Raw genomic sequence first — 14,276 nt, forward strand, 5'->3', positions numbered from 1 at the left:
CTGACGGACATCAGATGGTGAGTATGTACTGTTTTTTTTTTTTTTACATTTACGCTGGTAACCAGGGTAAACATCGGGTTACTAAGCGCGGCCCTGCGCTTAGTAACCCGATGTTTACCCTGGTTACCAGTGAAGACATCGCTGGATCGGTGTCACACACACCGATTCAGCGATGTCAGCGGGACCTCAACGACCAAAAAATGGTCCAGGCCATTCCGACACGACCAGCGATCTCGCAGCAGGGGCCTGGTCGCTGGTACGTGTCACACATAGCGAGATCGCTACTGAGGTCGCTGTTGCGTCACAAAACTTGTGACTCAGCAGCGATCTCGCTAGCGATCTCGCTATGTGAGACGGGGCCTTTAGCCTGACACAAAAAACCTGATGTGTGAAAGTAGCCTTAAAGGTCACAGAGCTCCAATAAAACTAAGCCTTTGGCTGAGCTTCACAGGAGACCGTGATTATTGCTATTGTAGGAAAGGGTGGGAAGGACAGGCTTAAATCCTAGCTCTGCAGGGCTTGAATAGAGGCGCCTGCCTAGTATATCTAGAGCCCTGTGTTCATTTCGTGTCAGTCTGCTGGGGAAAGCCGAGTAGAGTAGAGTGGAGTGTGTTGGAGCTGGTGAGTGACCAGCAAATGTGAGCTGAATCTGGGAGGAAGAAAAGACTTCTGGTGTTGGCAGTTTCAGCCAGAAGCTGAGAGGGAGACTGTGATCTGTTTGGGGGGCCCACACTGACCTACGTTCCCTGCTAAATCACGTTTATTTGCTGTGATACCCTTGTGCCCAGAAGAGGCTGTTTTGTTTGGAATTTTATGAAAGCAAAAAAACTGAACATTTGGACCAGACCACATTGCCTGTGTGAACGCTGCCTGCTCCTGAGCGTGGATCCCTGCACTATATATAGCAACACTGTGGCACTATTTTTTTATTTTTGATCACCACAAAAAATGCTTTAAGAAGCAGTCAAAATATCTTGTCTATACCCAAATAGTATCAATATAAATATTATCTTGCCACATAAAAAATAATCCCTTACTCAGCTCCAAGGGCCGAAAAAGGAAAATGTTATGGGTCTAAAAAAAATAGCGACACGATCAAAAATTGTTTTCCACCTTTCCTCTGCCATATGAAAAAAAACTGGACATCATACTGAAGAGGAGAATCATATTGCCATGTAATTTTTAACACATAATGTACGCCACAAAAACAATTCCCGAAAAGACAATGTCAGAATTGCGTTTTGTTTTTTCTTGAATGTCACCAAACTTTCATTTTGTCCCCCTGCTTTCTAGTACAGTATGTGGTAAAATGAATGGTTCCCGAAAACTAAAAAAAGAATCCCTCATTAGTCTATGTGGACGGAAAAATAAAAAAGTTATGGCTCTTGGAAAAAAAAAACAAAACGCAAATATGGAAAATGGTCATCTCGGGAAGTGGTTAAAGGCACTTACTTGGAAATGCCATGTGCACGAAGCTTGGTAGTAAAGCACATTCTGCTCACTGGCTCTACAGTGGTGGTACCTCCATATTTTTTCTTCAGAAAAAAACTGTAAGGCCAGTTTCACAAGTGTGTAACATTGGGCTATGCGTAATATGTAACACTTTGGAGATTCACGCTCCATAGACTTACAACATAAAAGTGATTTCTGATTCACACGTAATGTTGGAAGAGAGCCAGAATTGGAACAACCATAGCTGCCCTGGGAATATGGTGAATATTAAGTATTTTAATGCACCCTTACTATTACACATATTTAGTGAATACAATTTTGTTGGGAGTGCTTCCTTGGTTAAAAAAAAAAAACTTAAAAAAACCCAGTTCCTTTTATCTGAGATTCCTGGACCATCATAGGTGTGGTGTGAATGATTTATTTTATTTCCTGACAAACTCCTTGCAGATGTTGTTCTTGGTGGGATTTGAACCCAGGGCTGTAAAGCAACAGTGCTAACCACCGAGCTGCTCTGTTATTATAGAGGTTTCAAAATGTATAGCTACTTTTACTTTTAGTACCGGTAGTTAAAAAATAATAAAAATAAGAGGCTTAGATGCTTTTTTAGAAGAAAGAAATATAAATGCTCATGAAAATGTATGAAGTACTTTTCTGAACGTTTCTTCCTGGCATCAAGTATACAGCATAAAGTGTGAAGCTAAAGCGTGACTTTTGCTATACAGTTGTATGAAAAAGTTTGGGCACCCCTATTAATTTTAAGCTTAATGTTTTATAAAAATTGTTGTTTTTGCAACAGCTATTTCAGCCACTTCTGGCCTTAACAAGAACTGTACCTGTGTTCTTCCATTTCCTTACTATGTTCCTCACAGTGGAAATTGACAGGTTAAATCTCTGAGACAGCTTTTTGTATCCTTCCCCTGAACAACTACGTTGAATAATCTTTGTTTTCAGATCATTTGACAGTTGTTTTGAGGAGCCCATGATGCCACTCTTCAGAGGAGATTCAAACAGGAGAACAACTGGCAAGTGGCCACTTTAAGTAGCTTTTCTCATGATTGCATACACCTGGCTATGAAGTTCAAAGCTCAATGAGGTTACAAAACCCAAAAAAGTGCTTTAGTAAGTCAGTAAAAAGTAGGTAGGAGTATTTAAAACAAGAAAATGATAAGGGTGCCGGTGCCCATACTTATGTACCTGTCAAATTTTGTTTGAATGCAGATTGCACATTTTCTGTTAGTACAATAAACCTCACTTCAAGGCAGAAACATTACTGTGTCCAACAGTTATTAGATATATGAAACTGAAATAGCTGTTGCAAAAAAACAATTTTTATAAAACATTAAGCTTAAAGATTAATAGGGGTGCCCAAACTTTTTCATATAACTGTAAAAGAAAAAAAATAGCAAAAATCCCATTAAACATGTAGACACTCAAAGCATGCTTAAAAACAAACAAAGCCCGCATCCCTGTCCAGGAATAATTCTGACAGTGGTTGGACAATTAGAGGGGCGATAATCTCAGTCATATGTATAGCACGCTTGTATTAGAAATTGCAAAATATCAGGTTCTAAGACCAATAATATAATAGAGTTCAGTGTTTATACAAGAAAAGGCAAGTAGAGGATCAGTCTCGCCAATTTTTGGCGTTCAGGCAGTCCTACCAATACATCCTTTTGCCAGTTCAAAGAAAGTCCTGATTATTGCCCCTGTCAGTCCCTGTTGTACAGACCGACCCTGGCACCCAAAGACTTTTTTGCCTACAAGGGCAGTCTACAGCTAACTCTTTAAGACTAGTTAACCCTAGACTGATCTTGCGTGTCACTCAACGCGTTTCTTCAAAACATGATTCATCAGGGGAATGGCACCATGTCAACTATGTCATCAGGAACACAGGGCATAACACCCTTCACTAGGGATGTAAAACAGGCAGTGGCACCCAAATAGTGGGCCATTAGGGACCCATGAGATTACCTTGATGATGGTTGATGGGCTCACACTATTTGGCCAAATTTTGTGCTAAACGTCTCATGTATTTCTCCTAAATTTCAAAAGCCATTTTGCTGTTCTCACTTCATGTATTTCACATTGACATGCGTTAACACCATTGAGTGCAACCATTTTCGTATTTTGGTATAAGGGGCAGGTCAGTGAGGGATCCGTGACCTATCAGCTGTCTGCATTATGAATACCTAATCAGAGCACCACATGCAGACCCCCACAGGCCGCCCCGGAGCACGAACATATCATTAACTCAAAACTGAAAATAAAGATTAAAAACAATAGTGATGAGCGAATATACTCGTTACTCAAAATTTCCCGAGCATGCTCGGGTGATCTCCGAGTATTTTTTTAGTGCTCGGATATTTAGTTTTCCTCACCTAAGCTGAATGATTTACATCTCTTAGCCAGCTTGATTACATGCGGGGATTCCCTAGCAACCAGGCAACCCCCACATGTCCTTATACTGGCTAACAGATGTAAATCATTCAGCTGCGGCGATTAAAACTAAATCTCCGAGCACTAAAAAATACTCGGAAATCTCGAGTAACGAGTATATTTTCTCATCACCATTAAACAACAACTACAAGACAGATTTCATCAACCAAGGTATCATTGTAATCAGTATAATGGCGCCGACCTGACACTGTCTGTAGGTTACTGTGCACAATCCTGCTGACAGGTTCCCTTTAACAAACAGAGGCCACAGAATTACAGGAATGTCGGGGGAAGATCATAGGTGGTGGTGCTATTTTTCTCACTCTATGGCTAACTTTATTAACAGGTAGCGGGACATTTATACTTCTGTCGCATCTTAGCCTGAGATGGAGAGGAGCAAAGTTTTTCCGGCAGCAAGTCCAAACAGGTTTGGTTACAGTATGGGCAGTTCGGTAAGTACATGTACAAAATATGGGGAGTAGAAGCATACATACATAAATAAGTGGCCTATAGGTGGCGCTAGACATTTTCCATCTTTCTGGAGAACAATTTATTTTATTGCATTTTATGTGACTAATTTGATTTCTTTCTTTTTTCAGTCTTGGTACATTTTTGTTCCTACGAATCCTCCGAGATGGGCGCGATAGGAGATTTGATAAAGTGCGAGATAATCCTGGAATGTTTTTCGTGTACTGGACAGTGCAAGGTGAGAAGTTGCAAAGAAGATATCAATGTGCTTGAAATGAATGTAATTTTGGAATCCTATGCCCTGATTCATCAAAATCGGCGATTGTGCTCTCTGATCTTGATAAGGAGACATGTAAGAGTTGGACGCTCCTGATTCATTAAGTGGAACATGCCTCGTAATGAATCAGGAGCGCCTGACAAGTGGCGTTCTCCTCCGTGAGACCTGCCACAAATCTTACTCCACGCTAATACATGCCAATTCCTGTTCAGTCCATCTCCAATTATCATGTACACCATGCAGCGTCATCACATAAATCGCACTTGTCTCACTCTATAATACTTTGCACATGACATACATGCATAGACACAAATATGTACAGTACAGACCAAAAGTTTGGACACACCTTCTCATTTAAAGGTTTTTCTGTATTTTCATGACTATGAAAATTGTACATTCACACTGAAGGCATCAAAACTATGAATTAACACATGTGGAATTATATACTTAACTAGATGGTTGCCCGATTCTAACGCATCGGGTATTCTAAAATATGCATGTCCACGTAGTATATTGCCCAGCCACGTAGTATATTGCCCAGCCACGTAGTATATGGCCCAGTTACATTGTATATTGCCCAGTGACGTAGTATATTGCGCAGCCCACGTTGTATATTGCGCAGCCCACGTTGTATAGTCACGTTGTATATTGCCCAGCGACATAGTATATTGCCCAGCCACGTAGTATATTGCCCAGTTACATTATGTATTGCCCAGTGACGTTGTATATTGCGCAGCCCACGTTGTATATTGGCAAGCCCACGTTGTATAGTCACGTAGTATATTGCCCAGCCACGTAGTATATAGCACAGCCCACGTAGTATATAGCCCAGCTCATGTAGTATATTGCCCAGCTCATTTAGTATATTGCCCAGCCCACGCAGTATATAGCAATGTGGGCATGATATCCCTGTTAAAAAAAAGAAATAAAATAAAAAAGAGTTTTATACTCACCTTCCGGCGAAGCGGTTACCGACGCTGCTGGTGCGCTCCGGTCCCAAGAGTGCATTGCAGTCTCGCGAGATGATGATGACGTAGCGGTCTCGCGAGACCGCTACATCATCATCATCTCGTGATATCGCAGCATGGAGCAAACAGCGGAACGTCGCGAGCGGGAAAGGCCTGTTGTCGATCAGGGGGCCGACGAACGGTGAGTATATAACGATTTTTATTTTTTTAATTATTTTTAACATTAGATCGTTTTACTATTCATGCCGCATAGGCAACATGAATAGTAAAAAGTTGGTCACACAGGGTTAATAGCAGCGGTAATGGACTGCATTACACCGCGGCATAACACGGTCTGTTACCGCTGCCATTAACCCTGTGTGAGGGCAGACTGGAGGGGTGTGTGCGGGGAGTAAGGAGCGGCCATTTTCTTCCGGACTGTGCGCGTCGCTGATTGGTCGCGGCAGCCATGACAGGCAGCTGCTGAGACCAATCAGCGAACGAATAACTGTTACAGACAGACAGAAGGACAGACGGAAGTACCCCTTAGACAATTATATAGTAGATTTCAGTTGTTTCAAACTTTTTTGTTATGTCTTATATTTTAGGTTCTTCAAAGTAGCCACCTTTTGCTTTGGTGACTGCTTTGCACACTCTTGGCATTCTCTTGATGAGCTTCAAGAGCTAGTCACCGGGAATGGTCTTCCAACAATCTTGAAGGAGTTCCCAGAGATGCTTAGCACTTGTTGGCCCTTTTGCCTTCACTCTGCGGTCCAGCTCACCCCAAACCATCACGATTGGGTTCACGTCTGGTGACTGTGGAGGCCAGGTCATCTGGCGTAGCACCCCATCACTCTAATTCTTGGTCAATAGCCCTTACACAGCCTGGAGGTGTGTTTGGGGTCATTGTCCTGTTGAAAAATAAATGATGGTTCAACTAAACGCAAACCGGATGGAATAGCATGCCGCTGCAAGATGCTGTGGTAGCCATGCTGGTTCAGTATGCCTTCAATTTTGAATAAATCCCCAACAGTGTCACCAGCAAAGTACCCCCACACCATCACACCTCCTCCTCCATGCTTCACGGTGGAAACCAGGCATGTAGAGTCCATCCGTTCACCTTTTCTGTGTTGCACAAAGACACGGTGGTTGGAACCAAAGATCTCAAATTTGGACTCATCAGACCAAAGCACAGATTTCCACTGGTCTAATGTCCATTCCTTGTGTTCTTTAGCCCAAACAAGTCTCTTCTGCTTGTTGCCTGTCCTTAGCAGTGGTTTCCTAGCAGCTATTTTACCATGAAGGCCTGCTGCACAAAGTCTACTCTTAACGGTTGTTGTGGAGATGTGTCTGCTGTTAGATCTCTGTGTGGCATTGTCCTGGTCTCTAATCTGAGCTGCTGTTAACTTGCGATTTCTGAGGCTGGTGACTCGGATAAACTTAGAAGCAGAGGTGACTCTTGGTCTTCCTTTCCCGGGGTGGTCCTCATGTGAGCCAGTTTCTTTGTAGCACTTGATGGTTTTTGCCACTGCACTTGGGGACGCTTTCAAACTTTGACCAATTTTTCAGACTGACTGACCTTCATTTCTTAAAGTAATGATGGCCACTCGTTTTTCTTTACTTAGCTGCTTTTTTCTTGCCATAACACAAATTCTAACAGTCTATTCAGTAGGACTATCATCTGTGTATCCACCAGACTTCTGCACAACACAACTGATGGTCCCAACCCCATCTATAAGGCCGGTTTCACACAGCCTTTTTTTTCCGGTACCGGAGATGTCCGTGTGCTCACGTGGCACACGTGCAGCAGCCGTGTGCCGCCCGTGTGCTGCCTGAGGACCACACGGACCGTGCAGGAGAGACAGCGCTACAGTAAGCGCTGTCCCCCCTGCGTGTGGTGCTGAATGCGGCATTCATCTCTTCTCCCTGCAGCGCTGCATGCTGGAGAGAAGGTTTGTTAAAAATAAAGTTTGGGGGTCACCTCTCGCATATTCATCACTGTAATGAGCGGTACCACGTGACCTCTCACACAGGACAAGCTGCCGGTGCTGAGAGGAGACATTGCGGGAGCTGGGTGAGTATTTCTCTGCAAGCGAGTGGGCGCACGGGGGATGGGAGGTGGGAGGTGACCCCCAAACTTTATTTTTAACATAAGAAAACAAAAACTTGATTTTTCATTTCTTCTCTCCTGCAGGGGAGAAGAGATGAATGCCGCCTTCAGCACCACACGCATAGGGGACAGTGCTTACTGTAGCGCTGTCTCTCCTGCGGGCGGTACGTGCACACGGAGGAGAGTGCACACTGTTCTCCCGCGTGTGCGGGACGCTTTGCGGACCGTGCTGCCGGAGATAAACGGACATGTCTCCGTGTTTTCATCACGGACACACGGTCCGTGAAAACACGGAGACATGTGCATAGACCCATTCATTTGAATGGGTCTACGTGTGTCAGTGTCTCCGGTACGTGAGAAAACTGTCAGTACACGTACCAGAGCCACTGACGTGTGAAAGAGGCCTAAGGCAAGAAATCCCACTTATTAAACCTGACAGGGCTCACCTGTGAAGTGTAAACCATTCCCGGTGACTACCTCTTGAAGCTCATCAAGAGAATGCCAAGAGTGTGCAAAGCAGTCATCAAAGCAAAAGGTGGTTACTTCGAAGAACCTAGAATATATGACATAATTTCAGTTGTTTCACACTTTTTTGTTAAGTATAGTAATGGAAATACAGAAAAATCTTTAAATGAAAAGGTGTGTCCAAACTGCGTGTGTGTGTGTATGTATGTATGTATGTATATATATATATATATATATGGGTGTGTGTGTCAATGTTCTCTCTCTCTCTCTCTCTCTCTCTCTATATCTATATATATATATATATATATATATATATATATATATATATATATATATATATATATATATATATATATATATCAGCAATAGTGCAAGTTCCACCACTTAAAAAGATGAGAGGCGTCTGTAATTTACATCATAGGTAGACCTCAACTATGGGAGACAAACTGAGAAAAAAAAATCCAGAAAATCACATTGTCTGTTTTTTTATCATTTTATTTGCATATTATGGTGGAAAATAAGTATTTGGTCAGAAACAAAATTTCATCTCAATACTTTGTAATATATCCTTTGTTGGCAATGACAGAGGTCAAACGTTTTCTGTAAGTCTTCACAAGGTTGCCACACACTGTTGTTGGTATGTTGGCCCATTCCTCCATGCAGATCTCCTCTAGAGCATTGATGTTTTTGGCTTTTCGCTTGGCAACACGGACTTTCAACTCCCTCCAAAGGTTTTCTATAGGGTTGAGATCTGGAGACTGGCTAGGCCACTCCAGGACCTTGAAATGCTTCTTACGAAGCCACTCCTTCGTTGCCCTGGCGGTGTGCTTTGGATCATTGTCATGTTGAAAGACCCAGCCACGTTTCATCTTCAATGCCCTTGCTGATGGAAGGAGGTTTGCACTCAAAATCTCACGATACATGGCCCCATTCATTCTTTCATGTACCCGGATCAGTCGTCCTGGCCCCTCTGCAGAGAAATAGCCCCAAAGCATGATGTTTCCACCACCATGCTTTACAGTAGGTATGGTGTTTGATGGATGCAACTCAGTATTCTTTTTCCTCCAAACACGACAAGTTGTGTTTCTACCAAACCGTTCCAGTTTGGTTTCATCAGACCATAGGACATTCTCCCAAAAGTCCTCTGGATCATCCAAATGCTCTCTAGCAAACTTCAGACAGGCTCGGACATGTACTGGCTTAAGCAGTGGGACACGTCTGGCACTGCAGGATCTGAGTCCATGGTGGCGTAGTGTGTTACTTATGGTAGGCCTTGTTACATTGGTCCCAGCTCTCTGCAGTTCATTCACTAGGTCCCCCCGCGTGGTTCTGGGATTTTTGCTCACCGTTCTTGTGATCATTCTGACCCCACGGGGTGGGATTTTGCGTGGAGCCCCAGATCGAGGGAGATTATCAGTGGTCTTGAATGTCTTCCATTTTCTAATTATTGCTCCCACTGTTGATTTCTTCACTCCAAGCTGGTTGGCTATTGCAGATTCAGTCTTCCCAGCCTGGTGCAGGGCTACAATTTTGTTTCTGGTGTCCTTTGACAGCTCTTTGGTCTTCACCATAGTGGAGTTTGGAGTCAGACTGTTTGAGGGTGTGCACAGGTGTCTTTTTATACTGATAACAAGTTTAAACAGGTGCCATTACTACAGGTAATGAGTGGAGGAAAGAGGAGACTCTTAAAGAAGTTACAGGTCTGTGAGAGCCAGAAATCTTGATTGTTTGTTTCTGACCAAATACTTATTTTCCACCATAATATGCAAATAAAATGATAAAAAAACAGACAATGTGATTTTCTGGATTTTTTTGTCTCAGTTTGTCTCCCATAGTTGAGGTCTACCTATGATGTAAATTACAGGCGCCTCTCATCTTTTTAAGTGGTGGAACTTGCACTATTGCTGACTGACTAAATACTTTTTTGCCCCACTGTGTGTATATATATATATATATATATATATATATATATATATATATATATATATATATATATATATATATATATATATATATATATATATATATATATACATATATATATACATACATACACAGTTAGGTCCATATATATTTGGACAGAGACGACATTTTTCTAATTTTGGTTATAGACATTACCACAATGAATTTTAAGCAAAACAATTCAGATGCAGTTGAAGTTCAGACTTTCAGCTTTCATTTGAGGGTATCCACATTAAAATTGGATGAAGGGTTTAGGAGTTTCAGCTCTTTAACATGTGCCACCCTGTTTTTAAAGGGACCAAAAGTAATTGGACAATTGACTCCAAGGCTATTTCATGAACAGGTGTGGGCAATCCCTTCATTATGTCATTCTGAATTAAGCAGATAAAAGACCTGGAGTTTATTTGAGATGTGGTGCTTGCATTTGGAAGGTTTTGCTGTGAAGTAAACATGCGGTCAAAGGAGCTCTCCTTGCAGGTGAATCAAGCCATCCTTAAGCTGCGAAAACAGAAAAAACCCATCCGAGAAATTGCTACAATATTAGGAGTGGCAAAATCAACAGTTTGGTGCATCCTGAGAAAGAAAGAAAGCACTGATGGTCTCATCAATGCAAAAAGACCTGAGCGCCCACGTAAGACAACAGTGGTGGATGATCGCAGAATAATCTCCATGGTGAGGAGAAACCCCTTCACAACAGCCAACCAAGTGACCAACACTCTCCAGGAGGTCGGCGTATCAATATCCAAATCTACCATAAAGAGAAGACTGCATGAAAGTAAATACAGAGGGTTCACTGCACGGTGCAAGCCACTCATAAGAATCAAGAATAAAAAGGCTAGACTGGACTTTGCTATAAAACATCTAAAAAAGCCAGCACAGTTCTGGAAGAACATTCTTTGGACAGATGAAACCAAGATCAACCTCTACCAGAATGATGGAAAGAGAAGAGTATGGCGAAGGCGTGGTACAGCTCATGATCCAAAGCATACCACATCCTCTGTAAAACACGGCGGAGGCAGTGTGATGGCTTGGGCATGCATGGCTGCCAGTGGCACTGGGTCACTAGTGTTTATTGATGATGTGACACAGGACAGAAGCAGCCGAATGAATTCTGAGGTATTCAGAGCCGCCATACTGTGTGCTCAGATCCAGCCAAATGCAGCCAAACTGATTGGTCGTCGTTTCATACTGGAAAGGGACAATGACCCAAAACATGAAGCCAAAGCAACCCAGGAGTCTATTAAAGCAAACAAGTGGAATATTCTTGAATGGCCAAGTCAGTCACCTGATCTCAACCCAATTGAGCATGCATTTCACTTGTTAAAGACTAAACTTCAGACAGAAAGGCCCACAAACAAACAGCAACTGAAAACCACCGCAGTTAAGGCCTGGCAGAGCACCAAAAAGGAGGAAACACAGCGTCTGGTGATGTCCATGAGTTTAAGACTTCAGGCAGTCATTGCCAACAAAGGGTTTTCAACCAAGTACTAGAAATGAACATTTTCTTTAAAATTATTTAATCTGTCCAATTACTTTTGGTCCCTTTAAAAACAGGGTGGCACATGTTAAGGAGCTGAAACTCCTAAACCCTTCATCCAATTTTAATGTGGATACACTCAAATGAAAGCTGAAAGTCTGAACTTCAACTGCATCTGAATTGTTTTGTTTAAAATTCATTGTGGTAATGTCTATAACCAAAATTAGAAAAATGTTGTCTGTGTCCAAATATATATGGACCTAACTGTATGTGTGTGTGTGTGTATATATATATATATATATATATATATATATATATACAGTGCCTACAAGTAGTATTCAACCCCCTGCAGATTTAGCAGGTTTACACATTTGGAATTAACTTGGCATTGTGACATTTGGACTGTAGATCAGCCTGGAAGTGTGAAATGCACTGCAGCAAAAAAGAATGTTATTTCTTTGTTTATTTTTTTTTTTTAAATTGTGAAAAGTCTTTTCAGAGGGTCATTTATTATTCAACCCCTCAACCCACCAGAATTCTGTTTGGTTCCCCTAAAGTATTAAGAAGTAGTTCAGGCACAAAGAACAATGAGCTTCACATGTTTGGATTAATTATCTCTTTTTCCAGCCTTTTCTGACTATTTAAGACCCTCCCCAAACTTGTGAACAGCACTCATACATGGTCAACATGGGAAAGACAAAGGAGCATTCCAAGGCCATCAGAGACAAGATCGTGGAGGGTCACAAGGCTGGCAAGGGGTACAAAACCCTTTCCAAGGAGTTGGGCCTACCTGTCTCCACTGTTGGGAGCATCATCCGGAAGTGGAAGGCTTATGGAACTACTGTTAGCCTTCCACGGCCTGGACAGCCTTTGAAAGTTTCCTCCCGTGCCGAGGCCAGGCTTGTCCGAAGAGTCAAGGCTAACCCAAGGACAACAAGGAAGGAGCTCCGGGAAGATCTCATGGCAGTGGGGACATTGGTTTCAGTCAATACCATAAGTAACGTACTCCACCGCAATGGTCTCCGTTCCAGACGAGCCCGTAAGGTACCTTTACTTTCAAAGCGTCATGTCAAGGCTCGTCTACAGTTTGCTCATGATCACTTGGAGGACTCTGAGACTGACTGGTTCAAGGTTCTCTGGTCTGATGAGACCAAGATCGAGATCTTTGGTGCTAACCACACACGTGACGTTTGGAGACTGGATGGCACTGCATACAACCCCAAGAATACCATCCCTACAGTCAAGCATGGTGGTGGCAGCATCATGCTGTGGGGCTGTTTCTCAGCCAAGGGGCCTGGCCATCTGGTCCGCATCCATGGGAAGATGGATAGCACGGCCTACCTGGAGATTTTGGCCAAGAACCTCCGCTCCTCCATCAAGGATCTTAAGATGGGTCGTCATTTCATCTTCCAACAAGACAACGACCCAAAGCACACAGCCAAGAAAACCAAGGCCTGGTTCAAGAGGCAAAAAATCAAGGTTTTGCAGTGGCCTAGTCAGTCTCCTGACCTTAACCCAATTGAAAACTTGTGGAAGGAGCTCAAGATTAAAGTCCACATGAGACACCCAAAGAACCTAGATAACTTGGAGAAGATCTGCATGGAGGAGTGGGCCAAGATAACTCCAGAGACCTGTGCCGGCCTGATCAGGTCTTATAAAAGACGATTATTAGCTGTAATTGCAAACAAAGGTTATTCCACAAAATATTAAACCTAGGGGTTGAATAATAATTGTCCCACACTTTTTTGTTTACAATTTATAAAAATTTAACTGAGCAACAAAACTTTTTGGTTTGTAAGATTTATGCATCTGTTAATAAATCCTGCTCTTGTTTGAAGTTTGAAGGCTCTAACTTATTTGCATCTTATTAAACCTGCTAAATCTGCAGGGGGTTGAATACTACTTGTAGGCACTGTATATATATTGTGTAGACATTTATTTTATCTATTCTAACCTGTGATTTACTGTACACAGCACTGAATTAACGGCTTTCCTATAGAACACCTATAGAACACCGGTGGGTATTTCTCACAAGTCACATGCATGGTCCGTGTGTAATCCGTATTTTTCTCGCCCCATAGACTTTCATTGGCGGATTTTTTGCTCAATACGCAGACAAACGCAGCATCCTGCGATTTTCTCAGCCCATAAAATACGGCCGAGAAATATATGGCTGGGAGCTGCCCCATAGAGAAACATTGGTCCGCGTGCAATGCGTTGTTTTTGCGCCTCTTGCTCATCCGTATTCCTCTCTAGTGTGACACCGGCCTTTCAGCTGCAGCCGCCGGCTTCCAGCAGCTGCCGGGCTCTCACGGGTGCCTGCTCATTAAGGTAATGAATTTTCACCTTTCTCCACTCCCATAGGCATGGAGAGAGGTGAATATTCATTACCTTAATGAGCGGAGACACGTGATCGCTCGGCCGCAGGAGCTGCTGGCATCGGAACAAGATGCTGTGAGGGCGCGCAGGGAAGAGGAACCCTGCACACAAGGATGGGAATAAGGAGCCATGCCTACAGGGATGGGAGTAAGGAGCCATGCAGGCAAGGATGGGAATAAGGAGCCATGCATACAAGAATGGGAATGAGGAACCATGCATACAAGAATGGAAATAAGGAGCCATGCAGACAAAGATGGGGATGAGGAACCATGCATACAAGAATAGGGATGAGGGGACAATGCA

The 14,276-nt window shown here is 42.8% G+C and overlaps 1 protein-coding gene across 1 annotated transcript in view; it reads left to right on the forward strand.

Moving 5' to 3' along the window:
- Positions 1 to 14,276, forward strand: part of LOC143817014 (uncharacterized) — a 51,058-nt gene that overhangs the window by 19,443 nt on the left and 17,339 nt on the right. The window contains exons 2-3 of the mRNA XM_077298057.1: positions 4,235 to 4,340; positions 4,488 to 4,594. Coding sequence (XP_077154172.1) covers positions 4,235 to 4,340; positions 4,488 to 4,594 — 213 coding nt within the window. The remainder of the gene's footprint in view (positions 1 to 4,234; positions 4,341 to 4,487; positions 4,595 to 14,276) is intronic.

Source organism: Ranitomeya variabilis, chromosome 3, assembly GCF_051348905.1.
Source record: "Ranitomeya variabilis isolate aRanVar5 chromosome 3, aRanVar5.hap1, whole genome shotgun sequence".
Classification (NCBI taxonomy): Eukaryota; Metazoa; Chordata; class Amphibia; order Anura; family Dendrobatidae; genus Ranitomeya; species Ranitomeya variabilis.